General features: G+C 38.2%; 1 protein-coding gene across 2 annotated transcripts in view; it reads left to right on the forward strand.

The window, feature by feature from the left end:
• Window positions 1-15,967, forward strand: part of SESN1 (sestrin 1) — a 112,946-nt gene that overhangs the window by 83,683 nt on the left and 13,296 nt on the right. Inside the window, exons 1-3 of one of the 2 annotated variants that reach the window (XM_068984861.1) lie at window positions 7,697-7,798; window positions 14,719-14,784; window positions 15,760-15,960. In XM_068984861.1, coding sequence (XP_068840962.1) covers window positions 7,697-7,798; window positions 14,719-14,784; window positions 15,760-15,960 — 369 coding nt within the window. Of the gene's footprint in view, window positions 1-7,696; window positions 7,799-14,718; window positions 14,785-15,759; window positions 15,961-15,967 lie in introns of those variants that run through there. The other variant, XM_068984860.1, reaches the window with a different exon arrangement.

Below are 15,967 nucleotides of genomic sequence, written 5' to 3' on the forward strand. Positions count from 1 at the left end.
GGGCAGAAGAACACAGGAGAAAGTACAGTGAAATGCCATTATTTCTGAAACACTTAATAGCATGCAAGTAGTTTGTAGATGTGGCCTTGTACTTTGTGACCAAGTTAAAGATCTACAACTTAATACCCTCTTGAAAAACAGGATATCTCAGAAGGAGGCAAAAAAATAAGGTGATTTAAAGGATTAAAGGACCTTCAACTAAAGATTGTCACAAAGGAACGGAGTAGAGGGTTCTTTGAGCTGTGTTAGAAAAACATATATTATTGAACTCTATTCACTGCTTGGTAGTACTAATCATGGTGAAGGGGCATGGATAGAGAAGTCAGGATAGCTGTTACAAACAAAAAATAACTTGATTGAAAGATTTAGAACATTGTCATTAGGATTTTGTTTCTTTGAATGAAAATTATCTCTAGTATGAATAAAACATTCAAAATTCAGACATGATTAAGCTGATGACTTACTAATATGCATTTAGCCTAAACTCTTTAACTATGGGTAAATTCAGTTCTATAAAGTCTGTGGGCTCAGGATAAGTTGAAGACACTACGTTTGATTTTCTTCTGTTTTGGAAAGAGTTTTTTAATACTATGCCAGACCAATATATTCCTTAAAATTATAGGTTACATATTTAAACCAGTTATTGCCTAGTGCCCACAAAGAGAAGCATTTTGAGAATTTAAAAAATATTTTCACATATGTTTTTAGGTAGAGATTAAATCTGGCCCCTCAAAAACTACTTTAAATATAACATATGCATAGTCTGAGAAATATTTCTACTTGAACATGTCATACATTAAGTATCTTCCATTACTTTTTTTTTAAGTTGGTATCTTAAGTTCATAAGTTGAACTCCTAAGAACATATGGGGAAAAGTCCTAACTCTCAATTTCCCACTACACTCACCTTTTTCCTGAACCTTGTCCTATTCCAAGTTAAACCTATTCCTTCTTATTTACCTCAAAACAATGCTGAAAAGTAATTAGCCTCTAAAAGTTGTAATGAATGAATTCTTCCATCTAACCTTGGTATCTCAACTGGCACTTTCTTTCCAATATTTCACTTTAGATAAGCCTGTGGATGTTTAAAGCCAGACTTGGGCTTTAAAATGTTCATAAATTTGTCAAACAATGGTATGAATACAGGCGGTGTCTGACTTGCAAGTACCTGCCTGACTTACCATTGCCCAAACCTTTATAGCCTCTATCTTGTCAGTATAGGAGAACAGGAACAGAAAAATCAAAGGAGTTTGGGAATACCTGGCGTTCCTGATGAGAAAAGACAATGAAAAATAGAATTTGCTTGTTAGAGCTGGAAAGGACAAGCTGATTCCCAAGCAGAGCCTGCCTGCCTGCCTAAATAGTGACCTCAAAGCCTCCAAGAGTGTTTGTCTGGATGGCCCAAATCTTTTATAATATGAATGTTGAAATTCATTATTAAGCTTTCAGTTGAGTTAAACTTCTTTTTTACTGGAATCATCTCTGTGGAGTTCATTCATTACATTCTTATTGAAGGTCTACTATGTGCTGGGCACTAAGACATTGGAAATACAGCAATGAACAAGACAAACGTTGATTTTACATTCTATTGAGACAGACTAAATAGCATGAAATGTCAGTTCCTCATACAATAATATATATGAGTTAGTTTAAGAAACCTATTCTCTTTCTAATACCTACCAGTTATTCTAAGAAAAACAGTGGTAATGTGAGGAGCAGGTAGGAGGTTGGGTAGACTCAGGTGAGTTATGTAGTAGGAGAGTTTGGGGTAGCATGAAGTCAGCAAAGGTCTGGGAAGACACTGAGGAATGATAGGGATAGAGAAATTAAAAGAAAGCAGCTCTCAAAGACCAAGACCACTGATTCCATGATTGCTTTTTACTTTTCTTTTTTTTTTCTTTGAACCAGATGTCACCCTGAGATAACTAGATCTCACAAAAGGGATACATTTTTCTTTCTTCCTACCTTCTTATCTTGCTATCAGAATCAAGAACTTAGGCTAACACACAATTATTCTAATTTTTAAAATATTCATTAAAAGCAGCAGCCTAGCTTCTGCTGCTTTGGATTCAGACAGACCTAGGTTCTAAACTCAGTCTACTTTTACAACTTTGGATGAATTACCAATATTTTATGTTTCTGTTTTACAGATTTTTAAAATAGAAACAATTGTATCTGCCTTACATGTGTAAGGCAGGAGGAGATTGGGGGCAGGAGGAGAAGGGGACGACAGAGGATGAGATGGCTGAATGGCATCACTGACTCGATGGATGTGAGTCTGAGTGAACTCCGGGAGTTGGTGATGGACAGGGAGGCCTGGAGTGCTGCGATTCACAGGGTTGCAGAGTCGGACACGACTGAGCAACTGAACTGAACTACATGTGTAAAATCCTTAGTGTCTGATATTTTGGTCTTATCGTTAGTCTGGAAAGCCTGACCATGACTTAGCATGCTTATTCTTTTAGGAAAGGGATTTTCTACTTTAAAACTACTGACACTATTTGGAATATCTTGTTTACAAATATGAGTGCTGGTCTGTTTCTAAAACCCTATATAAAAATTTAAAACTGTTCATTTCTAAAAGAAGAAACCCTGAAGGAGAAAAGAGAGCAAAAATTTGTCAACATTCTTGCTTCTTTATAAGTAACATAATTCTAAAAATTAAATTGAAGAAGTGAAAAAAGTAGAAGACAAATAAGTGAAAGGATCTCAATGTACCCAAAACATGATGTTGAAAGGAAAAAAGTGCTTAGCAGGCAAGCTATATATAAGAAACAGGAAGATATCAACTAGAGGAGGAAAATCTAGACAAAATTAGTAAGCAGAAGTAATATTATAAACCAGAATTCACTCCAAATAAAAAATGTTTTAAATGACAATAGGGCATTTTTTCAAGAAGCTTTAACTACATAAATCTAACAAATCCCACTCCCATTCTTAAAAGAGTTGTTTGGTTTAATGGCTGAAATCATTGTTATGTGTGTCTAATCAATTATTAAATATTTCTATTCTGAAGAATAGATCTATATATCTACAGTACTTTAATTCATTTTCAATTTCTTTAGTTAATAAAAAAAATTCAAGGTTTAATATGTGGCCAGTGAAAGTGTAATTACACCTTTTGCCCTAACTAGTATTCCATTAAAATATATCTATCCTTTTTCATGAATTGACTATATTTTTCAAAGTCTAATGGGTTTAGGGAAGCCACTTGGTCAAGAGAGCATATAATTTGAGATTTATCTCCTGAATTTCAAAAACAAGAGTATAAGGCATCATTTCCTTTCTCAAGTGCGTGGTGGTTGCATGCTTAATCGTGTCCGACTCTTTGTGACCCTGTGGACTATAGCCTGCCAGATTCCTCTATCCTTGGGATTTCCCAGGCAAGAATACTTGAGTGGGTTGCCATTTCCTACTCCCGGGGATCTTCTCGACCCAGGGATTGAACCCATAACTTCTGTGTCTCTTGGATTGGCAGGTGGATTCTTTACCACTGTATCACCTGCATAGCCCCAAGAGAGACAAATCCACCTTCATCCCTGCACTTTGCTTCCTTTCCATTGTTCTTCAGAACACCAGCTTGCCTTTGCCACAGTTGTCTCAACAATCTTCGTAACACATCTTTCTACCTCTAGTTTTGCCTGAACCTTAGCTGAAATGCAAATTTGATGTCATTACACTCTTTAAAACTTTTAGTAACTCCACAGTACTCTTAAGAATGAAATTTATTGTCCTTAATGAATCTTAAACAAGGTCCCTCCTTACTGTTTGACCTAAACTCCATCCATTACTCTCCAAACTCTCTGCCCCAGACACCAGTGAGTGAGTAAGTGAGTGAGTGAGTGAAAGTCGCTCAGTTATGTCCAGTTTTTACGACCCCCATGGACTATACAGTCCATGGAATTCTCCAGGCCAGAATACTGGAGTGGGTAGCTATTCCCTTCTCCAGGGGATCTTCCCAACCCAGGGATTGAACCCAGGTCTCCCGCATTGCAAGTGGATTCTTTACCAGCTGAGCCACCAGGGAAGCCCTCCAGACACCAGTTGTTGTTGTTGTGTTAGTTGCTCAGTCGTGTCTGATTCTTTGGGACCCCATGGATTGTAGCCCACCAGGCTCCTCTGTTCATGGGATTCTCCAGGCAAGAATACTAGAGTGGGTTGCCATTCCCTTCTCCACCAGACACCAGTGAACTTCCTTTATTCAGCTTCGCTCTCCCCTGCCTCTGGGCCTTTGCACAGTGCTAGTTTCTTTGCTTAGAACTCTGTCTTTACTCTCCCAGACACTCCACCAATTTTCTTTCCAAGGCTTCCCTATTAATCCTCTAAGCCCCAGCTCAGATATCACTTACTTCAAGAAGCCAATCTTGAACCACCACTCCAAGTCTGGACTCTAATGCTTCATGGTTCTCTGCTCAGATCAAGTCATTTGACACCACTCTTGTTTTTTACATGGATGTACCATGGGCTTCCCTAGTGGCTCAGACGGTAAGGCGTCTGTCTGCAATGCAGGAGACCAGGGTTCAATCCCTGGGTTAGGAAGATCCCCTGGAGAAGGAAATGGCAGCCCGCTCCAGTATTCTTGCCTGGAAAATCCCATGGATCTCGGAGCCTGGTAGGCTACGGTCCATGAGGTCACAAAGAGTCGGGCACGACTGAGCGACTTCACTTTCACCATCTTGTTCTGGGGCAGTTAGCATTGAGATCATTACTGCTAATGTCAAGTGAAAAAACCTCACTTTGATACAGTTGAGTTGGGTAGGTTAACCCCCCAAATTTATGTATGTGTGTGCTCAGTCCCTCCGGTCATGTCCAACTCTTTGTGACCCCTTGGACCATAGCCTGCCAGGCTCCTCTGTCCATAGGATTTTCCTGGCAAGAATACTGGAGTGGGTTGCCATACCCTCCTCCAGGGGATCTTCCAGATCCAGGGATCAAACCTGCTTCTCCTGGTCTCCTGCATTACCAGGTGGATTCTTTACCACTGAGCCACAAGGGAAGCCCATTTATGCATGTATGTATATATGTACGTTTTTGGCCGTGTTTCATAGCTTGCAGGAGCTTAGTTCCCCAACCAGAGATTGAACACACATTCTCAGCAGTGAAAGCATGTAGTCCTAACCACATAACCACCAGGGAGTGCCCAGAACATTTTTAGAAGGAGAAATTTCAGAATTACTACTACTTCTTGGACTAGATGTCAGGATTCTTCATTGAAGAAATAAAATATTGAAATGAAATGTTTAAATAGCAGACTTTGTAAATAGCTGCTAGCCTATAATGATAGCCTGTGGTAAATATCAAAAGCATAGTCCTTTCCAATTACTAATTGGTGTTCAGGAGGTTTATTACATGCTTAGCACTGGAAGTTCATTAAGAGAAGTACCTTCAGGATATCTGGCCAACTCAAGTAGTGAAATCTTTGGAAAATACAAACTTTTTATTAAATGATTTGTAAAAAATCTCAGAAATGAGATCTGCATAATATTTGCAGGTCAATACAGTTGTTGGAACTCTTGGTTAATAGATTTATTTGGAGGCAACCTTTTTATGTTATAGAAGAGGGTGACTAATTCAGTTACTGCTCTATCAAAAAGCAAAAATTAGTACTATCTAATGATTTGAAGGGCCTCAATAGGACTGAATTAGAATATATTAAAATTATTTTTCTTTTTATGTAAGGCAACATCAAAATAAATTGAGATTTTCTTAAAAAAAAAAATCCTAATGGGAGCTTCCTATTAAATTTCAACACATGTATCTTCAAAATTTATGAAGCATGAAGTATCAGATATGAACATATATGTATACATATATACATATGAATATATACACATGTACACACACAGTTTGCAGTTCTAATTTGCATTAAATGTTTTAAACCATTTTTGCATTAGCTAGATACATGCTTTTCCCTTGCCTCTCATTAAAAAAAAAGTAAGGCAAACATTCTCCATTTTGCAAATAATATAATTTTAATATCAGACAAGGTTATGCCCTACTAGACAACTAACCCTCACTGCTGTTTTCTTTCCAGAAAATAAAATCACAGCTCAACTCTTCTAGAACCAGAGTCATCATTTTTCACATACTTCCCTCATTAAGTAGCTTTATCACTCACAACCCCTACATCAAGTCATTTATGTTTCCAAGTTACTCATGTACAATCAGTTTATCTTGGAGGGTATGTCATATTGCTGCAAACTGGATGATTTTCTGTGTTTATTTTTGCCTGTTTGTGGCTGAGTGGGCATTATACTCTTTCGTTGTTATTGTTTTGTGGCTCAGCTAGGAGAAAGAGCACTTGGAAGTCTCTGTAGCCTTTTATTCTATGTTAATATTAACCTCCAATTGCTTTTCTTGACCAGATATTTGGGTGCTTCAGCAATTTATAAAAAGTAAATAAGAACATATAATCTTATTTATCTGGAGAAGATAAATAAAAAGTAACCATTTTAACCTTCTACTTTTAAAATGTGACAGTTTAAGAGCTAAAAAAATAACTCAGTTTTCTCTGAGACATTGTAACCTCTAAGACTGAAACTTAATATTCATCTATGAGCCCTGGTTCTGTGTCTGTCGGTATTCATTGGCTTAAACTCTACTTGTTTCTGACAGAATGTTCCAACTTTTTTTTTTTTTAACCTGAGCATGTAAGGTTGAAAATACAGGGCAAACATGCAAAAAGAGATCTAATTTAGGAGTTAATTTATTTTTTTAAAGAAGTTAATGGAGCCCTGTAAGCCAACAGTTTTGACAGAAGACTTGAGAGATTTGTGTTCCAGATCCAACAATGTCAGTTGTGTTCCTTTATGATCTGTTTTTTCAAGTTCCTCTTCGGGTTTCAGAGAGAGATTCTCTTTCTTTAGACCCAGGGTACTTATGAGGAAACATTAGAAATTTAAATGCTTTCGAATATACTTGGGAAGAAAAAAATTTAGAGATCTGCTGCCAAGTCTTATTATCTGTGTAGGAGAGTTGATACTTAACAGTTTCTACATAGTTTACCAAAAATAAGTTTTAACTGAATGTAGGTCATGGTCTCCTGCTTGTTTCTGCATTTTATGGCCCAATCAGCTTTGTTTGGGCATTTTTGGAAAGAAAGAAGGGAAATGTCAAGAGTTCATAAAATGTGAAGCAAATTTGATTTCCTCCTAGTGGTGTCGGAGTCAGCCTACAGGTTGGTTGCCCTTTGGCAGGTAATTGGACCTGAACGGGTGGATGGAGGGCAAGCTCTAGGTTGCTGATGCTGGGACAGGGGTACACATTTGCCTTTCACTGAAGCCCGACGGTTCAAGCTGCACCTTCCAGCCACAGTGTAGGTTCACATCCCGGCAGACCAAGCCCACTAGGGACCAGAGGATTGAGCTCCTTGGGGGAAGTACGGTTGGTCCCTAGAGGTTGTTTTTCGCCAGGCGGCATTGACTGCCCCTGCCAGCGCCCGCTCCTCCGCACCGAGGAGGCGGGGCGCCGCGGCGCTGAGGGCTCCCATTGGCTATCGTGGCCGCCGACTCAGCTGAGTGACGGCAAGGGCGGGGCTGCGTGGCTTGTTTGTTTGCGCCGCCCCGTCCCGCCCCGCGCCGCCTCGGCCGTCAGCGCTGACTGAGGCTGCAGCTCAGATCTAGGCTGGCCGCCAGCCCAGCGCTCTTCTCCACGCTGTTGCGGTTCCTCTGCGCGTCCGCCACTGTCCCTGCGCCGACATGCGCCTGGCTACAGCCGCGAACGAGGCGTATACGGCGTCTCTGGCCGTCTCGGAGCTGCTGGGCTGCAAGCAGTGTGGTGGGAGCCGCGGCCAGGACGAGGTACCCGGGCGAGGGACCGGGCTAGAGGGCGGGTACCCAGCCAACTGTCTGGGCTTTACAGAGTCGCGTCGCTTCTCTGCCCTCGCACCAACAGCTTCGGAGAACGCTCCCCAGGAAGGGCGCCTCTGGAGCTACCGCCCGGCCCGCGCCCTCCCCGGCGGGGCGTGGCAGGCTGGCCCGCGCCCCTCAGGTGAAGGGGCGGCCAGTGGTGGGTTGGGGGGACGTTTGCCATTGCGAGTCGTCCCCGGGCAGAAAGTGCCACGGCTGGAAGAGAAAGCTGTCTGGATCATTTAAATGGAAGTCTCCAAAACGTAAATAACGTTGTCTTCTGTACAAGTCTCCACAAGTCAGAAACCAAACAAACTCTAGCCCCGAGGTAGAACAGCCTGTGGATTTTTACCCCGCTCAACGTCTTGTCAAAACAGATTATTTGGTGACCCTCACTCTTGCCTTTTACTTAAAAAAAAAAAAAAAAAAAAAGCATCTCAGTCAGTTTTGCCTAGAATAACTATGTTCTGCCAGCTCTATGACGTTATGCACAGCGTTTACTCTTGTTTATTAGCATTTCTTTTGTGTCTGAATTGGCCGTCAGAAAGAGCTATTTAATTGTGACATTTTGTATTTTTCCTAAGTGGTTACAAAGAGGGCACCAATCGAATATCCTGTGGCATGCAGGATCTAGTTCCCTAATCAGGGATTGAACCCAGGGTCCCTGCATTGAGAGACCGGAGCCTTAGCCACTGAACCACCAGGGAAGTCCTATAGGACCGCAATTGAAAGTTACTAGTACAACTTTAACTCAAATTTTAGCCTTTAATTCAAGTGGTAGCAAGGGGGGAAGAGAAATAGTAACTAAAATTGATGAAATCAGATTGTTTTAAGTATTGACTTAGTTCAAGAAATGTAAATACGAGGTAATTTCTCTGCACTATTGCCCACTAAAATGACTTAGTTTTATATGTTTTTTGTAAATAGAGTCAACACTATGAGTATACCACATATATTCATATAAACTTAAATGACACTTTCTCCTGAAGGTTGTAGAACACCGAACACTTCTGTATTTTAACATTCATGTTTACATAGCATGCTTCTTGTTTCCAGATAATACAGCAACCTAAAAAGTCTCATGACTGTTGCTTTGAAACTTTACTATAGCAGGAAAACTGTTCAAAAGTGTTGAAATAGCATTTACAATTTCTGTTTGCAGGCCATAACGGATCTTTTGTCATTTTGAGAAGTGAGCCTCATGATTGTGTTTGAATCTGTTCTTTCTAGTGGTATTTGTGTGTAGAATCTCTTGGTTCTTGCCCAGATCTAGAATCTCTAAATATAGCCTTGTAAACTAGAAGATAAAGAGATACATTTTATCTTACACATTGATTACAGAGCCTATGGGATTGTCTTCAGGAGACCAGGCAGCTTTGTGTAGTTGTATTTCATTTTTAAAACATTCCACATGTGGGAGGATAAATTAGGAGGTAGTGCTTTATAAGAAAACTATTCACTTTTCAAAAGAACTAATAACAGAACTCTTTCATATAGCAAACTTCCACAATGCCTTTAAGTTAAAACACCTTCCAGAAAAGGAACTCCTGACTAAAGTGTAGGGCACACATAAGAGCCTAAGTCAGCCTTATAAATCCAGTAATTCGAAGTCAGTTGAGTTTTTCTAGGATGTAGTTCATAGAATACCAGACACTGGAAAAAGAGATACCTGAACTTTAAATATTTCTAAATTCCCTATAAGAGTTAGTGACAAATTTAGAAGAAGCACTAGTACATTTTGTTTTAGTACATAGGAAGATTTCTTTATAAGGCTTTTGGATTTCTTCATTTCTGTTTAAAAATTTCAAATGTCAAAAGGCTAGCACTCAGCTATAGGCAATGATTCTCATAAACAAGGGAGAGTGGGATGGGAACTCTTATTTTTTTACACAATATATTTTGCCTTGTTGAAATGTGTTTCAAAAAGAACTGCTTTTGTAATGTTTTACAAATCAAAGTTAGCATCATTGTTGCTATTATCAGTATTAAGAATCTAGATAGTTTTAAAATGTACCAAGTGCAGTGAGAAAAAAATAAAATGATTCGAGAGATCTGATTTTTACTTTTCAAATGGATAGATGTGTAAGCCAGTAAATGCTCTCATTTTGCATTTGTGGCAAATTGTCCATTCCTTTGCTTAAAGATATTTATATAGATTCATAAATGTATCTCTGACAGATTTGAAAAATCTAATAACAATACATTCAGTACATAAACAGATTTACACAGTGAATATATTACATTCATCAGTCATTCTGTGGTATTGTCAACATTTGCTGAGAATTTTCATGTTGTGAAAATTAGTATGTTAGTATCATACACTGGAGAGGAAACAGATACCAAGTCAGAGATTTGCAGAAATGCTGTGATGGCAGAAGCTGTTGTTATCTCTTTCAAAGATGCTGATTAGGAGGACTGTTAGTTCCTATGTGAGATTTCCCAGCCACACCTTCACCAAGAACCAGTGAGGTTTTGTGCTGTGATTAGCATATATATCTGCTTCACAACAAGGTCATTAGCTATTGGCAACTTCTACCTCCTTGAATCTAAATTGGCCAAAATTTGTTCTAAATCTGTAATTCAGTTTCTTAGATACATATGAAGGCATTGAAGTAACCTTTAGGAAGTTGATGAAAGGCACTTAGTTTGGCTTTCCATAAGCCGACTATTGAAGACCCAGAGTGCTTTTAAAAAAAAAAATCAACAGCTGCTAGAAAACAGGGTAGCAACTATTGTGTCATGTGACTAGGAAAAGAAGTGTTTCAAAAGTGAGTTTTCCAGTAAATAGAAACTTTTAACCCTTTAGAAGTTGAGAATACTATTGTATAACAATAGTGGTATCTAAAAGGACCTTTAAGTATCAAAAACTCTTAAAGAAACTCGAGAGTAATTAAAGACACCAACTCTAGAAACAGACTTCATGGATGTTTTGAACATAACTGTCACCTGTTTACTTTTTCCAGAAGTTAGAGAACAGTTTGTGTGCAACAGGAAGCTAGATGGAATCAATTATCTGCTTTCTGATAGAATCTGAAATAGGATAAATTGAGATACAGCTCAGAGCTCATAAAATTCTGTTTTACCTAGAACTAGCCTTAAATGGCAACCTGCTCCAGTGTTCTTGCCTGGAGAATCCCAGGGATGGGGGAGCCTGATGGGCTGCCATCTATGGGGTCGCACAGAGTCGGACACGACTGAAGCAGCTTAGCAGCAGCTGCAGCAGCAGAAGCCTTAAGTAAAATAATGAAATTAGAGTATTGAATATCAGAGACTCCTTTCCATTCCTTTCCTTCAGTTTTTCTTTTCTGTCCCCTGCTTTACTGTTAGACTGGTACCTCATCAAGAAATGAATGTGATCTTAACACTGAGAGGTTGTTAGCATAAAAAGTGAAAGTCGCTCAGTCAAGTCCAGCTCAGTCATGTCCGACTCTTTGTGACTCTGTGGACTGTTGTCCATGGAATTCTTCGGGCCAGAATACTAGAGTGAGTAGCCTTTCCCTTCTCCAGGGGATCTTCCCCACCCAGGGATCAAACCGAGGTCTCCCGCATTGCGGGTGGATGCTTTACCAGCTGAACCACAAGGGAAGCCCGGTTATTAGCATAGTAGGTCTATAATCCATTCCTAAGAATGTTTGCTTTTTCTTAACATCCTGTTTTAAAACAATTTTTCACTCTTAATAAAAAAGAAATTTCTAAAGGAACTGGGAAGGAAAGGTTTGATCTGTGAAGGCAAAGAAGAGGGGAAACAGTGATACCAATATAGCTACTAAATTTGGCTATAGGGATAGACTTTGAAAAACTTGAGAATTATGTAGGACCACTGGTAAAGACCCTTGGCATACCTATAGGAAAAGATTCCATTTCTGAAACATTGATAGGCACTTGCTTAGAATTATAAAGCTGCTGCTGCTGCTAAGTTGCTTCAGTCATGTCCAACTCTGTGTGACCCCATAGACGGCAGCCCACCAGGCTCCTCCATCCATGGGATTTTCCAGGCAAGAGTACTGGAGTGGGGTGATTATAAAGCTACTGTTGTAATATTAATAGTTTGACATATAAACTATCTATTTGGTATAGAAATAAAACCAAAGTAATATACTTCAACTTCTTTGTTTTGAAGCCTGTGTACTAACACTCTGGTCTTATTTTAAAAAATACACACACACAATCCACATGATGCTAATGTATGTGGTAAGATAAAGTCCTAGAAATGGAATTTCTAATTTTTCTCCTTTCCTCACAAATAGTAATATATACACTTTGCCTTTTTCCCCCCTGCATAATATATTCTATATCTTTTAAAGTCAACTTGTATACAGCTGCTTCATTCTTTGTAAGGACCTCATGGTGTTCTAGTCTATGGTCATACTAAACTTTATTGAAACAGCCCTCTATTGATGAGCACTTAGGTGGTTTTATATCTTATACAATTGTAAACAGTGTGACAGTGATTATACTTTTAAATATGACATTTCAAAAATGTGAGCATAGGTTAATGTCTAGGATGGAATTGTCAATTAGGGTGTGTGTAACTTTTAAATTTTGATCATTATTTCAGATTGCCCTCTTGGAAATTGCAGTAATTTGTACTTCTTATATATTTCTTGATCTTTTTTCCTTACATTTCAAAACACTCCCATCAGAGATGTGTAAGTATTGAATAGCTATTTCTCCACCCCCTCTCCAACATAGTCTATCATCAAACTTTCTGATCTTAAGCAGTCTTTTAGGTGAAAAATTGTATCTCAGTGTGGTTAAACAGCAGTTGTTTTGTGAAGATTGACCATTTTTTCAGAAGTTTATATTTCCTTTTCTTTGAACTGTTCATGTCCTTTGTTCATTTTTTCTATCAGGTTCTTGGGGGGTTTTCTTAGTGATTTGTCATTATGTATTTTTTAAAAGCCCTTGTCTGTGTGAGTTGCAAACATATTTCCAAGTTTTCTGTTTAATTTTATATGTTTATTTTTCTCATATGAAAGTATATGTCATCAAACTTATCAGTCTTACATTTTGTGACTTCTGGGTTTTGTTGCATTTTTAGATCTAACTCCACAAGTATTTTCTTCTAATATTGTAATTTTTTTTTTACTTACATATGATTTATTGTGAAGTAAAGTAGGAGTCAAGGTTCCAATTTCACTTTTTTCTGAGTGGGTCTCCACTTGTATCAAAATCATTTTTTGAATAATCCATTTCTCTTCCTTTGAAATGACATCTTTTTGTATACTAAACTTGCAGGAATCGTGTCTTATGTATAAAATGAATAATAAACCCCTGAAAAGTGGGGTGTGTTGCTAAAATGCATTTTGTTTAAATAAGATAGTAAAGAAAAAGGGTAGATATTAATTTTAGCCTTGAAATCTTGCCCAGAATATTTTCTTTGAAATGTATGTAATTAGATCAGAAATTCAGCAGTTAGAAAGGCCAACAGTCATCATTTTATATAAATAGCTGCATTTGTGCCAAGATTCTGTATTGAATAGAAGGAATGTGGGGTTTTTTCTTTGCATTTATTGTAGTATATTAAATTGAGACACATACATATCTGGACCAGTAAATTTAGTGCCTCCTCAGTGAAGGATACGGTTATTAGACATTACTATCTTCAGTATAAGTCTGTAATTATCAGAGTAAAAAAATCACTGACCTCTAATACAAAATTATTTGAAACCTATATAAAATTTTAGATTTACTTTGCAAAATAGAGCCTACTTCAAATCTGAATCTCGAGTTCTACTGATTAAGATTCTCTTCGATTTTTTTCCTGCCTGCCTAAATCAGTTCTGCTCAAAAGGTTTCCATTCAGTTGGACCAAATTTCTTGATTTGCTGCCATATGTTCTTTTCTGTCTGCATCACTGTGCCCCGCCGCCCCCCCCACACACACACACCTTTTTTTCTCCTTTAAAAGAAAAGCATCTGGTTTGTATAATGAAGGACTTTTGGAAGCAGTAAAGAGAGGGTGGAAACAGTATTTGTATGTAATTATAAAGCAAGGGTTAATATTAGTTGTTAAAGAAGGTGGGGGTTTGTTTGCCTAGAGACTAGATAGATAGGACATGAACTCAAAAAAAAAAAAAAGGCTAAATTACATTTTGGTTTTGTTTCTATAAGCATATTACATTGAGGGGAAAGCTGTTTTTGTTAACCATACTACACTGTCACAGAAAATACAGAATTCTAGGTTCCCTATGTCAAAGAGTAGAAAACCATTTTTTTCTTAATTTGTTAAGCTCAAAAATATAAATGAAGTCAGTGAGATCGTATAAATTAAAAATTTAAGGAAAAATCACAAAATTAGTTTCTCTAAAATTGTTTTACTCAACCACAGAGAAACCATGTCCTGCATGCAGTACTTTCTCTTTTGTGGGTTTAAATAATTTTTTTTTTCATAATATTTCTGTTCTTGTGAAGTATTATTATAGATGCAATAATAATTATACTTCTTTCAGTTTAAGACATCTAGGAGAGGTTATGACTTTTTCATTTCCTGATAAGATGCACAGGGATTGATATTTTGGTTGGTTGGGTTTTAGATGTATAAACACATTGGTCTTATTTTGTATCACTGACAATCCACAGGGTTGGCTGTTGTGTGCTGAACTTTCTGTCCTAGACTTTCTGCCAAGTGTTTTATGCAAAACTCTGGTTTTAGTGAAACAGGTTTTATTGTTTCTGGTCAGAGTCTTATTATAAACTGTTGTCAGTTATGTGATGCAAAAAGAGGAGCTGATATATATATATGGTCATGAAAACAAACCACCAAAACAAGCCAGGCTCTGTTCAACTGGTTGTTTTTCTCTCCCATTCCTGTGGCCTCAGTTCATGTTGTTTACTGCTAGAGGCCTGAGATGGTGTAATTTTCTTTTCTAGGAACTTGGAATTAGAATTCCTCGACCACTAGGACACGGACCAAGCAGATTCATCCCAGAAAAGGAGGTATGTTGTTTGTGAAAGTACATAGTGAACTGTATGCTTTTAAGGAAAAGCTGTCATGACCCACATCTTGGCATCTGAACAATTGTTGGTCAACAATATGCTTTACACAGAGTTGATCATTGTTAATCATCATGCTTTGGCAGTGAATCTGTGGGATTAGAAAGCTATTATAGTCACTTTGATTTCTAGTATTTCATCGCACTTTTCTAACACCCATAATTAGTCAAGCAAAGGCAAGACTTGTTTTTGACCAATGATATGCCACCTGCTTATATTTAGATGTTATTTAAGTGTGCCCATACACTGAGTTACTTGGTCTTGGCCAACTCCACAGGCTGGTATCAATGCTAGCTTAGATCTTTAATTCTAAATATGTAAATGCTTCTATGCTTTGTTTTCACAAGGACTGTTTACTGTTAGTTAATTTTGGTTCTCTGTAAATCGTGAGAGAGTAGGTGTTGTTAAAAGGAAAGGCATTAGTGTCTGCAAGCTCTGCAAATTTGATAATCTAAATCTGCTTCTTTATCTGGATTCTGGCCAGTTCTACAAGCAGCCTATCTAGTGGCCTTTGTTGTTTCTCCCCTGCTACATGATATGTGACTTTTATTCTTCTATCTTGCAACCAGTTGAGTTAAGTTTGTAGAATTATAACCTCCCTTTCTTACGCCAAATTTAATCTGCTTCTGAATGACACACAGAATGCAGTGCATGCATGCTTTATTTCTCCCCCTTCCGTGTTTTCTTTTATTTTTTAATATAAATTTATTTAGTTGGAGGTTAATTACAATATTGTATTGGTTTTGTCATACGTCAACATGAATCCGCCACAGGTATACACATGTTCCCCATCCTGAACCCCCCTCCCTCCTCCCTCCCCGTACCATCCCTCTGGGTCGTCCCAGTGCACCAGCCCCAAGCATACAGTATAACACCGATCTACTTTCTGTAACCATGGTTTTCCTCTCTTTTACACAGATTCTCCAAGTGGGGAGTGAAGATGCACAGATGCATACTTTATTTACAGATTCTTTTGCTGCTTTGGGTCGTTTGGATAATATTACCTTAGTGATGGTTTTTCACCCACAGTATTTAGAAAGTTTCTTAAAAACTCAACACTATCTACTGCAAATGGATGGGCCATTACCCCTTCATTATCGGCACTACATTGGAATAATGGTTTGTA

This window comes from Capricornis sumatraensis, chromosome 13, assembly GCF_032405125.1.
Source record: "Capricornis sumatraensis isolate serow.1 chromosome 13, serow.2, whole genome shotgun sequence".
Classification (NCBI taxonomy): Eukaryota; Metazoa; Chordata; class Mammalia; order Artiodactyla; family Bovidae; genus Capricornis; species Capricornis sumatraensis.